Here is a 13,594-nt window from a genome sequence, read left to right as displayed (position 1 = left end):
CATTTTGCAGCATTAAAGGTCATGCCTCTTTAATGCTTATTTGTCAAATCATTGTCTTTCCTAATTGGAAGTCCAGTCGGTCATTTGGGGCAACGAATGTGGTGATGAATCAAATATATTCTTCTAAAATATTCGTACAGTTGTTGTAAAGCAGGCGGGGAATTCACTTATATTACAGAGAAAGAAGATAGGCCAAAAGGACCGCCCCTTGAAGGACACCAGGTATTACACTCACTCAATTTTGATTTTTGCCGTCTGCGATAACGCGTTGCTTCCGTTGAAGTGGACATGTGTAAAATTGTATCTATATAGATGATTTTAACGTATCGATGAGGTCATCAGTTGGTATAGATCATTCTGTGATAGAAAACTACAGAAATACCAATAATAACATTGTAACATTTTAAATACATTTTGACAACGAAAACTCGAAATGCCGATGAAGTGAACATTAAACTAACAGTTTGAATATTTTGTATGGCATTCTTAAATCGAGCTGATTTTGAAAAGACATCACAAAAGTACTATATAGGATATAGATTAGGATATATCGGGCTAGTTTTACACAGGAGGTTATGTAGTTTTCTTATGAATGACATGACAACACTACCACCGGCACAGAGTCACAATATGACAAGTCCTGATCACAGGGGTTCGTAACAAGAGTTGGGGGTCTCCTGTAGTTACGTACTATATAGAGGACTGATATAGCACCTACAGTTGACACACACACACGCAACTCTCGTTACAAGCGCCTGCGGTCCTGATATACATGACAATGTCTTGATAAACACAATCGCATTGATGCAATCTGTTTCAAAAAGGATATCTCTGGCATGCATATTTCTATTTGAAAGTATAAAGAGTATTTTTTCTACGTTGAGTATTTTTTTACTGGAAGAAGAATAACCATGTATGATATTTACCACAGAATATTGACTTCGACATTTGTCTGCGCCGGTTCATCTTTTCGCATTACATGTACCTCAGAAAATTTCACCTTTTTGATGGAAGCTCAACTTCCTGATGTCAAAGGTTCGTAATGCGGTTCGTTTAAACAAAGAATTGATAGTCCCATTGTGTGACAGTTTGATAGTCAAATAAACACCATTGCAGGAAAATGACTCACTAGCTACATAATACCAAATATGAAAAAATACACGTGCCATGGACAACCTTTAAGGGTAGTGAGGGTTTCCATTGTTTATATCAGATAAGTCCATGCCAATCAATAGGATTGTCATATATGAAATACACTTATATATAGCAATGATGTACAAGTTATCTTTCTGTACCCTGGTTATCTGGTCCTGATAAGCTATGGTCAAGTTAGAAATCGACATAGGCTGACCACTGTCAACAGTGAACTGGTCAAGGTAGGAATTAATCGGACCCTGATAGCGCCCGCCCTGCTCGCGTGGTAGTCTAGTACTGACTGATAAATAACATGTCAAACTTGATTTAATCATAAATTATTTTTAATTCTTTGTACGTAATTAAAAGTAATTAAGTTTTAAGCAGGAAATCACACATTCATTAGCATGAAAAGGATCATAAGTTAACAAAATAAACATACCTTAATAATTTACATTGAAACATGCTCAAGGTCAAGATGACTAAACTTTCCATAATAGACATGCGTAGTTTATCAGGTGAATTCAAGATAACGTTACCAATGAAAAACCATAAGGTGTCTCGAGTAGTACGAATGTAATTTGGTTACATAGCATTGCAGTAAAAGTAAAAGTGAAATTATATCAAGGATATTGCAACTGAACGTGATCAACAATTCAACTACATTATACATTTTACTATTGAAATGTCATAAACCAATGATTGGAATTGTTTAGGTAATGACTAATTGGATATATTAAAAGTTTGGTGATAATTATACACTGGAGTGACCATTGTCCACTGAGGGTTTTTCCTTTATGACCAGACAATATGGATTTTTACACTGAAGCTAGTTTGAAAACTTGCAAGAAGGTATGTGAACTTTGTGATGGAGAACTGATCGGATCTTTCGTGGCTGTAGACTATGTCCTATTCGTTGGAGTTCTTCTTGTTTCCGCTCTTATTGGAGTCTTCTACATGGTAAAAGAAGCCCGAGCGGCCAAGCAAGCATCAGCCGAAGATGTTTTGATGGGAGGACGGGACATAGGGATCTTCCCTATCGCTATGTCCCTAATGGCCAGCTTTATGTCGGCTATTACAGTACTTGGGACTCCCACGGAAATGTATAATAATAACACCAGCTATTGGATAGCAGGGAATGTCATCATCATCACCACCATTCTTACAAATCATGTGTTTCTACCTTTCTTCCACAATCTTAGTTTGACCAGCGCATATGAGGTAAGTAGCTGGTAATGACCGTGTAGAAGTGCGATGATCTCAGAAAGCACGCATGTATTCCGAATCCCAGTAACCAAAGATCGACTTTTCCATGGAAACTCAGCACACATTTATACCGCAGCTTCCCAAAACATACAGACATTCACACACACACAATGCATTGCATACGGAGATACCGCCCTTGAGTGGTAATGGGACATTAAACTCCAACAACTAACCCATAAAATTTACACAATATTAATATATGTTTCTTCAAGCGCTTATGAGGTAAGTCGTGGGGCATGTTGAATCTGTTCGACATTATTATAATTGTCTTAACTGTAAAGTGTAAAACAATTTGAAAATGACAACGTGACTGAAAAAAATATCACTATCACTATCAATATGCAGAATGTCGACTGATGCTATTATCGTTAATGCCAATTATTATACATATTTAGAATATTAATTCTTTCTATCCACATCCTTAGTTTTAATGAGGGTAAACTTGATTTAATGTTGTGTTTAACATTCTTATATCGAGCTGATATTTCAGAAGACCTTTAACTCACAACAATGCCAGGATACAGATAAGCTATTGAATTTAATGCTAGTTTTACACATGGGACATGCAATTTTATGAAATGGGTTACAAAGTGGTGACTACAAGGAAGAAATCTGACGTAAAAAATAAATACAAATCCTTACAAAACCGGAAATAATATAAAGAGCAACTTTGCTGTAAAACATCGAAAATTGACACATGTAGAATTACATAATAGCACCGTTGTTTGAATTTAAGGAGTGACCAGTAGGTTGCTATAGATTGAATGTGTCATACGAAAAGCACCGTAGTGCTTAATCATTAAATCATATCACAAATTTGATATTTTTGATTTCTAACTTCTAGTAATTTTCACACTGTTGGTTTTGAAACCATGTTTTAACTGTTATGCTTTCCTCCTGTACATGCATATGTGAAGGTGGAAACAAGTAATTTCATATTTTAAAACCTCAAGAGCCCTGTGATCATAAGGTGTTATTGAAAGTGTAGAAGTGCAGTTTGCCGTCGTATGTACATTTACGATAAGAAATGGCCATTTCAGAAATTCATTGTATGTACAATGATATAACAGGCTTGAAATCTGACCTAAGAACTCACATTGACATGAACGCGTTTGCATTAGCTGATAAGGTTATTAATTACGTCTTCCAGAAGGGGATCGATAGGGAACAAAAGAAATCGCTCTTCTTATGGACATCAGTCACTCGAAATTACGTAGTGATTATCTAATCTGCTAGAATTAATTGGCAATAAATCAAAGCGGATTTTTGTAATTTCACATAATAGAAAAGGAGTGAATTAATGCAGATATGTTAATCAAGATATTAATTGATAACATCCGAACTATGTTAATTAAATAGATGTAGAATACGAGTCTGTCGTTAATCCAGATTATTTCAGTAACAAAGACAAAGCTAGTACGACGGAGAGTATTAAAACAATAACGAAAGTAAAGTTGACAGTTGACCATGCTCGATTGTTATCGCGTATAACTTTGTTAAATATTTTGTTATAGCCGGTTTCCTATGTTGGAATATTCAAAATGTAATTTGATTTGGGGTATATCCGTCTTAGATATCTATTGTTGTTTACCAAACACTGTTAGCGTACCAATTTTATCTACCATTGTTCCTAACGCTGATAGTAAGATATACAATGTATTAAGGTATATATCGATAAGTGATAACCATTTCCCCTTGGTTATCTAGACACAACACGATCTGGTGGCTCACCTGTCTTGATAAATCCGGACATGATGTATGCCTGGTATATATAGATGATGAAATTCGGTCTTCATTTACTTATTTATTTACATATTTAGACAAGTTTTCATTATGCTGAAATTGTAATGATTTCTGTTCATTTCATCGTAATGCTTGTCTTGTTCTAAAATACTATCCGCTGAATAGTTTGTTGTGATCTGTCGAACCTCCTCAAAGCTCTTAAAATCACAGAGAACACCCGTGTAGTTTAAAAACGCCACTAATTCATAGTTCCTTTGTTAAATTCACACTAAATCAACAAATATTTATTTCTGAATGTAAAAATTTATTTGAATGCTAAAGTTTGTACGTATAGTTATTTCTTCAAAGTATTCAATATGACATATTATTATACCTCGTGTTTATAACAGTGTCTGTGATTAGTTGAAAGACGTCACATGACAGGAAAATAAAACATCGTATTTCCCTCGGGGCTATAAAACGTCGTATTTCCTGGGGGCACGTGCCCCTATTGTGACCGCCCTTCTTTCACATGGAGTTACATGTATCTCTCCTTCCGATTGTACAACAATGACGGACGATGAGTAAAACGTCATTTTTTACTCATCGCAAATTTAAGGAATATGCAACCAAGTATACCGAAGCTTAAATTTCCGTTATAATAAACAATTTATGTCCCCAGTGGCAGTGTGATTTGAAAGTTTATTATATTAGGTAAATGCATAAAAATAATTTATTTTGCTTTTGATGTATGCGCAATACGTACTTTATTTCTTATAGGGCATAGTGCCATGTAAGTTTTTCGGCATGCGATTACTTATTTCAATTATTTTTTTATCAAATTTTGATTTAAAATAAGAAGCTCAAACTTTTTAATTGTGGTAATGGTATAAAGTAAGTAGCCTTTGTAACTGAAGGAAAATATACCACTCATCGACGGTGGAGCATCTTATAATTAAGATCTTTATTATCAAGCATGACATTAATCGTTGTCATATTTTTTATTTTCAGTATTTAGAGAAAAGGTTTAATGTTCTTGTACGGATATGTGCATCTGTGATATTTATGATGAATATGGTGAGTATGAAATGTATACATACTTACATTTATATATTTCAATAATACATTGTACAAGCTGGTTTTTTTTTTACATTTTGGTTTATTGTTAAATTGACAAGTAAAAAAATTGCAATTTATATAACTCAATATTTCAAGAAATCTTTAGTTAATGTTATATAGATTTTCATTTTGAAAGTATTTTCAAAGATCTGTTTTAATAATAAAATAATTCAGAACAAAATGTTGTTCCTTCTCTGTAGTTGCTGTATATGGGTGTTGTGTTGTATGCACCTGCTTTGGCATTAAATCAGGGTAAGTCATTTTGATCCACTAGATTTATTTCCCTAACAACTCTGATATAACAGAATACAGTTACTAGATTTGTTATGAAGACGATATTTAATATTCAATCATGAAAGTAATAACGCGCACACACACCAATAATGCGTGTCTACCTTTTCTTATGATCGAGATAACATTTTGGTATATTCATCAGTGGTTAAAAGAGCTATCTCGATTTTGTTCACGCAACATATTTTATTTGCTTCACAAATGGTTTTATTGATATGTAATGCAAGGTAAACGAAAGTGTTATTTTACAAACTCATACGTCTGAAATAACTTTTGAAATTCTTTTTTTTTTTGTTTTATCATCTAATTTATGTATACTGAGAATGATGTCGTTATTTACCAATAGTAATTCTAGATCTCCTTGTGTATTATAGTTACAGGTTTGAGTTTATCGCTGTCCATCGTCTGTATAGGCCTGGTGTGCACATTCTACACTGCACTGGTAGGTGTTATTTGTTTTCGGACAAAAATAGAATTTTAATCAGAGCATTTTTTTTAAATAATTTATTATACCGTTAACCAGCGTATATTTGGCAGATGATCAGAAACAATCACCGCCAAATCGCCAAATTACAGATACAATACAACCACATGACTCGGTTTTTTGAAATCGCCGCCTCAAATGTCGTTAGGTATGAAAAACGAAATCACATATGTTGATAATTTGTCGAAAGTATCCATGCGGCACAACTCAATTTGTTTATTGTAAAAGTAAGTAAAATCACTGAAACATTTGTCTAATCAGTACCTGATAGAGTTTATTTATCTAAACTATTAACACTTTTCTCAATATTGTTTTGGATTCAAAAGTTAAAGAAAAAAAAAAAAAAAAAAAAAAAGAAACTGACGGATGGAAATCCTTTTTCGTAGACGCTTCACGTCTGAAGACCCAAAATATTTTTCGTAGACGCTTCACGTCTGAAGACCCAAAATATTTTGAGAATAATGCTTAGAGGGACATGAAATTGATGACACAAGTTAGCACTTATTAATTAGCTATTACATATACATGTAGGTATTTTCTTTACAAAAAAATGAACAGTATAAATATTTTATTTGTGAATTATCACTTAACTAGTTCCATTTGTAAGCCGAACGTTTCAGTTTTCAATCACGACTCACTAGAAAAAAAGAAGAAATAACAATAATTTATTAAAACTGCACGATTGAGTTGAAAAATATTTGATGAAAAATCTGTTTGCCTATGCGTATTTTCCTTTCTTGTCAGGGTGGACTACGAGCGGTGGTATGGACGGACACTTTTCAGACATTTGTAGTTATGGCTGGACTGATCGCCATTATTGTTGTTGGGTCACGTGAGGTTGGAGGACTGGACAAAGTCTGGAAAATAGCTGACCACGGTGGTCGAATACATTTCCTCGAGTATGTTATACCATTATTTTAAGCAAAAGAACTTTATCAGAATTTGTACACCATTTACGTTTAAAGATAAAACAAACTGAAATGCATTGTCTTCCAAAAATATCTACTCATTTAATTTTCGCTTCTCATATTGCATACTACCTGTTTGTTAAGCGATTACTTAATATAAATGCCTTCGTGCAAGATATACTTTTTCTATTTTTTTGTGTATTTAAATTATGACTTTTTAGCTGGAGTGCAGACCCTACCGTTCGTCATTCTTTTTGGGCTCTTGTGATTGGCTCAATTGTTGGTCAGCTGACTATTTATGCAGCCAATCAGACGATGATCCAGAGATACCTCGCTATCAAAGAAATAACGAACTCAAAAAGGTAAGATACGAAACATCGACGCCCATAGTTTGCTGTTGATAGTATCAATCTACGATACAAGACACGATGATTGCTTTAGGAAGTCGTACCTGGCATAACATTGATTTAACGTAGAGTTTGTTCGGGGATTTCCCCCCGAGAATATCAATATGGTTTTGTTTGTATGCTGTTTCATACAAAGACAATATTTCTTCATGTGAAAAAAATCACGTCAAATTCACGTGAAGAAATATTGTCTGTGTAAGTTTCGAGAAGTTAAAGCTTAATATGAGCTCAGGATTTTTCGTTGCACAGATCAATTATACTTTATTCATATTAAACGTGTTACAATGTCAGTAGATCTGTTATTTTATGAATAACTTGTAATATTATCGTAATACCGTACCACGCTACTTACCACGTTACTCTGATTCATAGGGCACTCTATGTCAGCCTTCCGTTGACTCTGATTCTGTCAACTGTCGTATGCCTGGTTGGGATTGTTATTTACGCCACTTACCATGACTGTGATCCGAAAATCCTTAACCTCGTTCAGGCCAGAGATCAGGTAAAGAGGTCTTATTATGTTACATAAATTAACATACAGTAAACAAACCCATTTTTCTTGTGCGATAACATTTCTCGCAGTTTGTGTACAATTAGAATTCACGAAATCAAGTCGCCATGAAAAAAAATATACAAGAGTGAATCTCAAAATGAAAGCAATGTCGTAAGAAAGTAAACCATTTGGTAATAAAAGTTAACTCTCATTTATTTCAGTTACATTATTAGTGTCTTGTACGTAAAAATGCCGATTGTTAAACTTCACACTCGTTCAGGCCTGAATCCCTTTTAAAGGGATACCTTAACCATAGCAAATAAAACTTATCCAACTTAGATAAATATATTATATAAGGCATTCCATTTTTTCACTTTAGTTGTTGCCGTTCTTGGTGATGGACAAGCTCACATTTCTACCTGGATTGCCAGGGTTGTTTGTTGCCAGTCTTTTCAGTGCCTCTCTTAGGTATGATATATGTTGTGTATATAAATGTGGAAGGTTGTGATTTTCCTTGCAATAGTGGACATCTGATAATCAAATGGTGTTCTAACAAATGAATGTAACGCACATGTATTTGACAAACAGTTTCAGAAATGTTTTATTATTTTTCACAGTTCTATCTCGTCTGGCCTTAATGCCCTGGCCATTGTGATTTTAGAGGATGTACTGAAGATATTCTGGAGATACAATGGAGGAGAACCGTCCCCGGCTATCCAGGGGATTATAGCCAAAGTTTTAGGTGTGACTTCAGCTAAAAACTGTTGTATCACTTTGGAAATGCCAGGGCATTTTTTTTATTTCATTTATTATTTCTTTTTACATCAAATGTATTTTAAGCGATTTTAGATAAGGAATATAACTTTAATTGAGTCAACTATCGTTTTAGCAATCATTTAGGTGAAAATAGACATTTACAGTCAAAAAGCCTTTCTTTATTGAAGTTGGTTATTTATGGCAAAAATGCAGTAAGTTTTTAATTTAATTTTTAATTTAAAAAAAAACAAGTAGTGGACGCCATAGGTGGTTTTGTTTTATGTGATTAGAAAAAAATCTTTTATTTTTAGGATTCATTTGCGGGGGTATTGTTATCGGCATCGCATTTCTTTCCCAATTTCTCGGACACACTGTTCTCCAGGTAAGAACATTTTGTATTCATATTCCAATTGAAATATACTCCCATTGAAATAGCTTTTGTTTTTTTTAGTAAGATGTGTTATATACAAAATATATAAACTTTGTTTTAATTTGTGATTCGTCTTGTATACATTTTTTTACAGATAATGTTGAGTATATTTGGAATGGTGGGAGGCCCTCTGCTGGGATTATTCCTGAATGGTATATTTATGCCATGGATAAACTCTGCGGTATTAAAGATTTATTTGCAAACTTACACATGTATCATAAAGGGTAATAAAATACCGATCTTGAATATCATACCACTATAAACGTTTCTTAAATGGTTCATAACTTAATATTTAATACTATATATGTTGTCATTTTCTCATTTGGTATTACATGGTCATATGTAGTTCGATATTAAACATACCAGTTTTTAGAAACTTCTAGTTGATATTGCTATTTGGACCCATATTGCTTAAACGAAGTGTTCCACAGGGTGGTGTCCTAAGACCTTCATTCTTTTGATATCCATGCTTACCAAAACACGCCCTTGGTCAATATTCACGACACCATAAAAATGACATCAACAAAAGTCCGTAATTAACAAGTAATAGTCAGACCTCGAAATAAGAAATAGTAACAATTTATTTAGCAGCATAATAATTTTATGTCCTCATTCCAGTAAAGGCCCAATTAACTTTTCAGTTAACCTGGTTTTAGTCAATACTTTATGCAATAAGAACGTAGTTATTTTCTTGTAAATGTTTGTTATTACAAGAAGAAAAAACTGAAAAATTAAAGTTATGATTATATTACGAATGGTATGTTGATATGGATGAAACAGGCCAAATTCATTTTAATGTAAATCGTATGTTATTATTAAAGCCTTTATCAAAAGAAATATTATTACTACAGTATATACTTGTAAGATAGTACATGAATCGTCATGATTTGTAAACAGGGTGCCTTTTGTGGATTGGTCAGCAGTGCCGCACTCACCTTCTGGGTCGGTATAGGGAGTTCTTATGTATTACCAGTACCTCCTATAAAGAAGGTGTCGGCCTCTATATGTCAACACTTCCAGAGGAACTGTACAGCCTCAGGGGACAGCCTGAATATATCATCAGTGTTTAACTATAGTAATACTGTATCATCTATGTCATCAACATATTACCAAACAACAGAAACTACATCATCAGCGGCACCGACAACACATGGCAAAGATCTGTAAATATATTTGTATTAATAATTAATATACTATATTGCTTTAGTTATTTTTTAATCGAAAAGAAGCACCATCTAGGGCGAGGAATATTTTGCTATTGCTACATTGTTGTCACATTACAGATAGCCTCGGTTGTTTGGGAATTGAAAGAAAGAAAAAGATCTCGCTTACCAGAATAGAAACATACTTCAGTTACAATGTACCGTGTATCCGGTTGCGTGCCAAAATTTTCAAATTTCGACCAAAACTTATGATTTAAGTTAAAAATTAAATTTAAGCAAATCAAACTTCCTCGATTTGGCAACTACTTCTTAATAAATCATGGTTACAATTTTGCGACCAATGTGATGCTCCTCGAATCCGAAGAAATAACATTCTCGCAAAAATAACCGGCTATATGGTGTATTTAAGATTAAGCATACTGGTACAAAGTTGGTTTTAATGTAATCATATGCTCTAAAAATGTATTTGTTTGTATAAAATGTTAATTTTCGCAATGTTTTGTATATTGTATTTCCAAGTATATTTCTTTCTTTACAGGTGGATTTACCATATATCCTACCTTTGGTACGCCCTTCTCGCTGTACTGATATCTATCGTAGTTGCTATCGTTGTTACCTTTTTAACATCGTTTTGTACTGGTAAGAACAATCAGGCAGAAACCGTTGTATTCGTCGTCATATGAACACCTTCAGTTCAAAGCAATGTGTTAGGATCAATCAAATTACGTCCAAACATTAATAAAGAAATTCAAATAACGTTTAAAGATTAAGTAATTCAAATTCTGACCAAAATGATAAAACAATGCAAACTAAGATGATAAAGAAATGGAGACTATTTGTGAACGCACAATGATTATTTAGAAATTATTTCAACATTTTTAAAGCTACGACATAGAAAATGTATCTTTTCTAAACTACAAGTCCCTGATTCGATTAGGTTTTAGTAACAATTAGCTGTGACTTCCAACTACTATTACTAACATAATATTGTATTGTAGTTTATTTTTCCTGACTTTAAAGTGCTTAATGTAATTGTCCCTAATAAAGTCTGTGCTGTAATATCATGTTTTATTGTATAGTTACCATCAAGTCTGATCAAATCCTTATGCCTGAATTACAGACCTAAATCGTCCAGAGGACCTTGATGAAGAACTGGTACACCCAGTGTCTGATCGTGTTTGTTGTTATCCTGCCTTGACATGTCAAAAAGTTCATCGTCTGAATAAAACGGTTAGTATTTTTCGTTAAATAGTCAAAGTAGCAGTTGTCATACAATGCATATAAGTTGATTATTTCCTAGAAAGCTGTCGTTATGTAAGCGTATCAATATTTGAAAACAATCCAATTTGTGAATAAAAGAATATGCGGATTTATGTCACTATGTTCTATTCGACTTTTCATACATATAATGTGGCGATATAAGATATCCCTTATGCTTCCAAAGCATTTATGGTTTTCCTCCAAAGAGCATTACAAAAATTACATTATCATGTGCATATTTTGACCTAAGCTTCTTATAAGACCTCAAGTAACGTCTTTTTAAATGGATCAATATTTACAGTCGAATCTCGTTACCTCAAAGTTATCCAAACCAAAGTGAAACTAAAATATAAAAAATACGTTACATCAATAACTGTTATTGAGACATGAAGGTTAAGGACACTGACCTTTAGCTGTAGCTATCGAATACGTTTTTCCAACGAGGGTAAAAAGCGTTAAAACAAATCTAATATCATGTCATTATATTTCAGCCTTCACAACTCTATGAAAGGTCACTGACAAAATCAAACGGATACGAAGATGCTGAGCCTGGTGATGACGGGCCGTATACGGTAACGAATGGCGATCTGGAACTTCGGCCAAAACAACGGGAAATGACGCAGAGTCGATATGGAGACGCGTCACTAAGGCCGAACGGGTCTAATCATACATATTATAACGATGGCTTGATACCAGATGACGACAACGCACTGACAAAACTGTGAATGACGTCATAGATGTGTTTCCTATTTCAAGACAAAGCCATTGTGATAACATTATTCTCTTCATTTTACAGCGTCAAGTAAATTGAATATATCTTTTTATTTTTAATCATAATTTCTAGCCAAGGAATGGATTAAAATGTCGATATTCCGTCTTTGCAAATTACAGAGTTGCTTTCCTGCGTGTAGGTAACCAAAGTGACGTCATTTTTTGTGAGCGTAATTCCCATAGTTTTCTCTGAAAAGTATGACGTTACACTCGTACACACGTGACGTCACAAGCAATACCTACCCTCAGGAGCAGATAATCTGTAATATACAAAAAAAGTAATATTATTTGGTGAAATTGTCAGAAATTGCATAAATATTTGATGTATTGGGATTCTAATGAATAACCACATATTCTATTTTAACACCTTCACAGATCTTTGATGCAAAATGACAACAATTTGCAAATATGTACAGTTCAGTGTTGACATGTTTAGTGCCATTTTCACATGTTGTTTTCGAATTGCTAAAAATTACTAAACATTTGTATTTTACATTTTGAACAAATATTACAGATATGATAAAAAGACGTTTATTTGTTTAACTATAAACCATGTTCATGAATCGTATGTAAATATTGTATTTTCGTCCTTTACTCCGATATTCCGGTACATATTACAAAAGATGATTGTAGTATTGATTCATTTATTTAACTTCGATACCAAAGTGAAATATTGATGTTTTGAATAGCCACAACGAATTCTTATAATAAGTCTGTGTATGTATGTGTTATTTTGCGCTTGAGGTGATTATAATTATTGATAAGGATAATGAGAAAACAAAAAATTCTAGTAGATGTACATTTTGAGTTTTCAACACTTATTAAATAAATAAAAAAATTAATAATGAGTTACATTGAGTGAGTAAACTATCAAATTTGATCATTAAATTCACTTCTTCCAAATTTGAGTTGCTTCCCTTCAACCATTATGCTAGGAAATTAAAACATCACTCCGTCTGGAAATGGCAACGGAACACATGTATGTTGTGCGATTGACAATGTAACTGGTAAACATAAAATGAAGGAAACTTAATTGAAAAATTAAATAAATATCAAATATCTGAGATGCTTGTTGTCTGTTGTATGTTGTTTTAAGTCCTTGTTTTTGGTTATATCCTTTATTTTTTCTAATTCTTTCAAAAGTTTGGTATTTTAATGTAGTATCTATTTATTATCAATTCTAATAAAATTAGTACGTTTTGGCTTTCCGTCATCTTCTACTAGTTTCAATTCTAATATTATTAGTACATATTGTCTCTCCGCCATCTTCTGCTAGTTTCATTTCTGATTATATTACTACATATTGTCTCTCCGCCATCTTCTGCTTGTTTCAATTTCAATATTATTACTACATATCGTCTCTCCGCCGTCTTCTGCAAGTTTTCATTCA

General features: G+C 33.3%; 1 protein-coding gene across 1 annotated transcript; it reads left to right on the top strand.

Annotated features, from left to right (window-relative positions):
• Positions 1 to 1,386: 1,386 nt before the first annotated feature.
• LOC138321486 (sodium-coupled monocarboxylate transporter 1-like) lies at positions 1,387 to 13,268 on the top strand. The gene is made up of 15 exons (XM_069265211.1): positions 1,387 to 2,355; positions 5,134 to 5,199; positions 5,442 to 5,493; positions 5,907 to 5,974; positions 6,761 to 6,915; positions 7,146 to 7,286; positions 7,704 to 7,833; positions 8,204 to 8,292; positions 8,442 to 8,566; positions 8,892 to 8,962; positions 9,105 to 9,191; positions 9,908 to 10,173; positions 10,712 to 10,812; positions 11,294 to 11,403; positions 11,925 to 13,268. Exons 1-15 carry the CDS (start codon positions 1,945 to 1,947, stop codon positions 12,156 to 12,158), a joined length of 2,106 nt encoding a protein of 701 aa, XP_069121312.1. The 5' UTR covers positions 1,387 to 1,944; the 3' UTR covers positions 12,159 to 13,268.
• The last annotated feature ends 326 nt before the right edge of the window (positions 13,269 to 13,594 follow it).

This window comes from Argopecten irradians, chromosome 4, assembly GCF_041381155.1.
Source record: "Argopecten irradians isolate NY chromosome 4, Ai_NY, whole genome shotgun sequence".
NCBI lineage: Eukaryota > Metazoa > Mollusca > Bivalvia > Pectinida > Pectinidae > Argopecten > Argopecten irradians.
The sequence above is the reverse complement of the archived record's forward strand: the minus strand, read 5'-3'. Positions and strand labels throughout refer to the sequence as shown.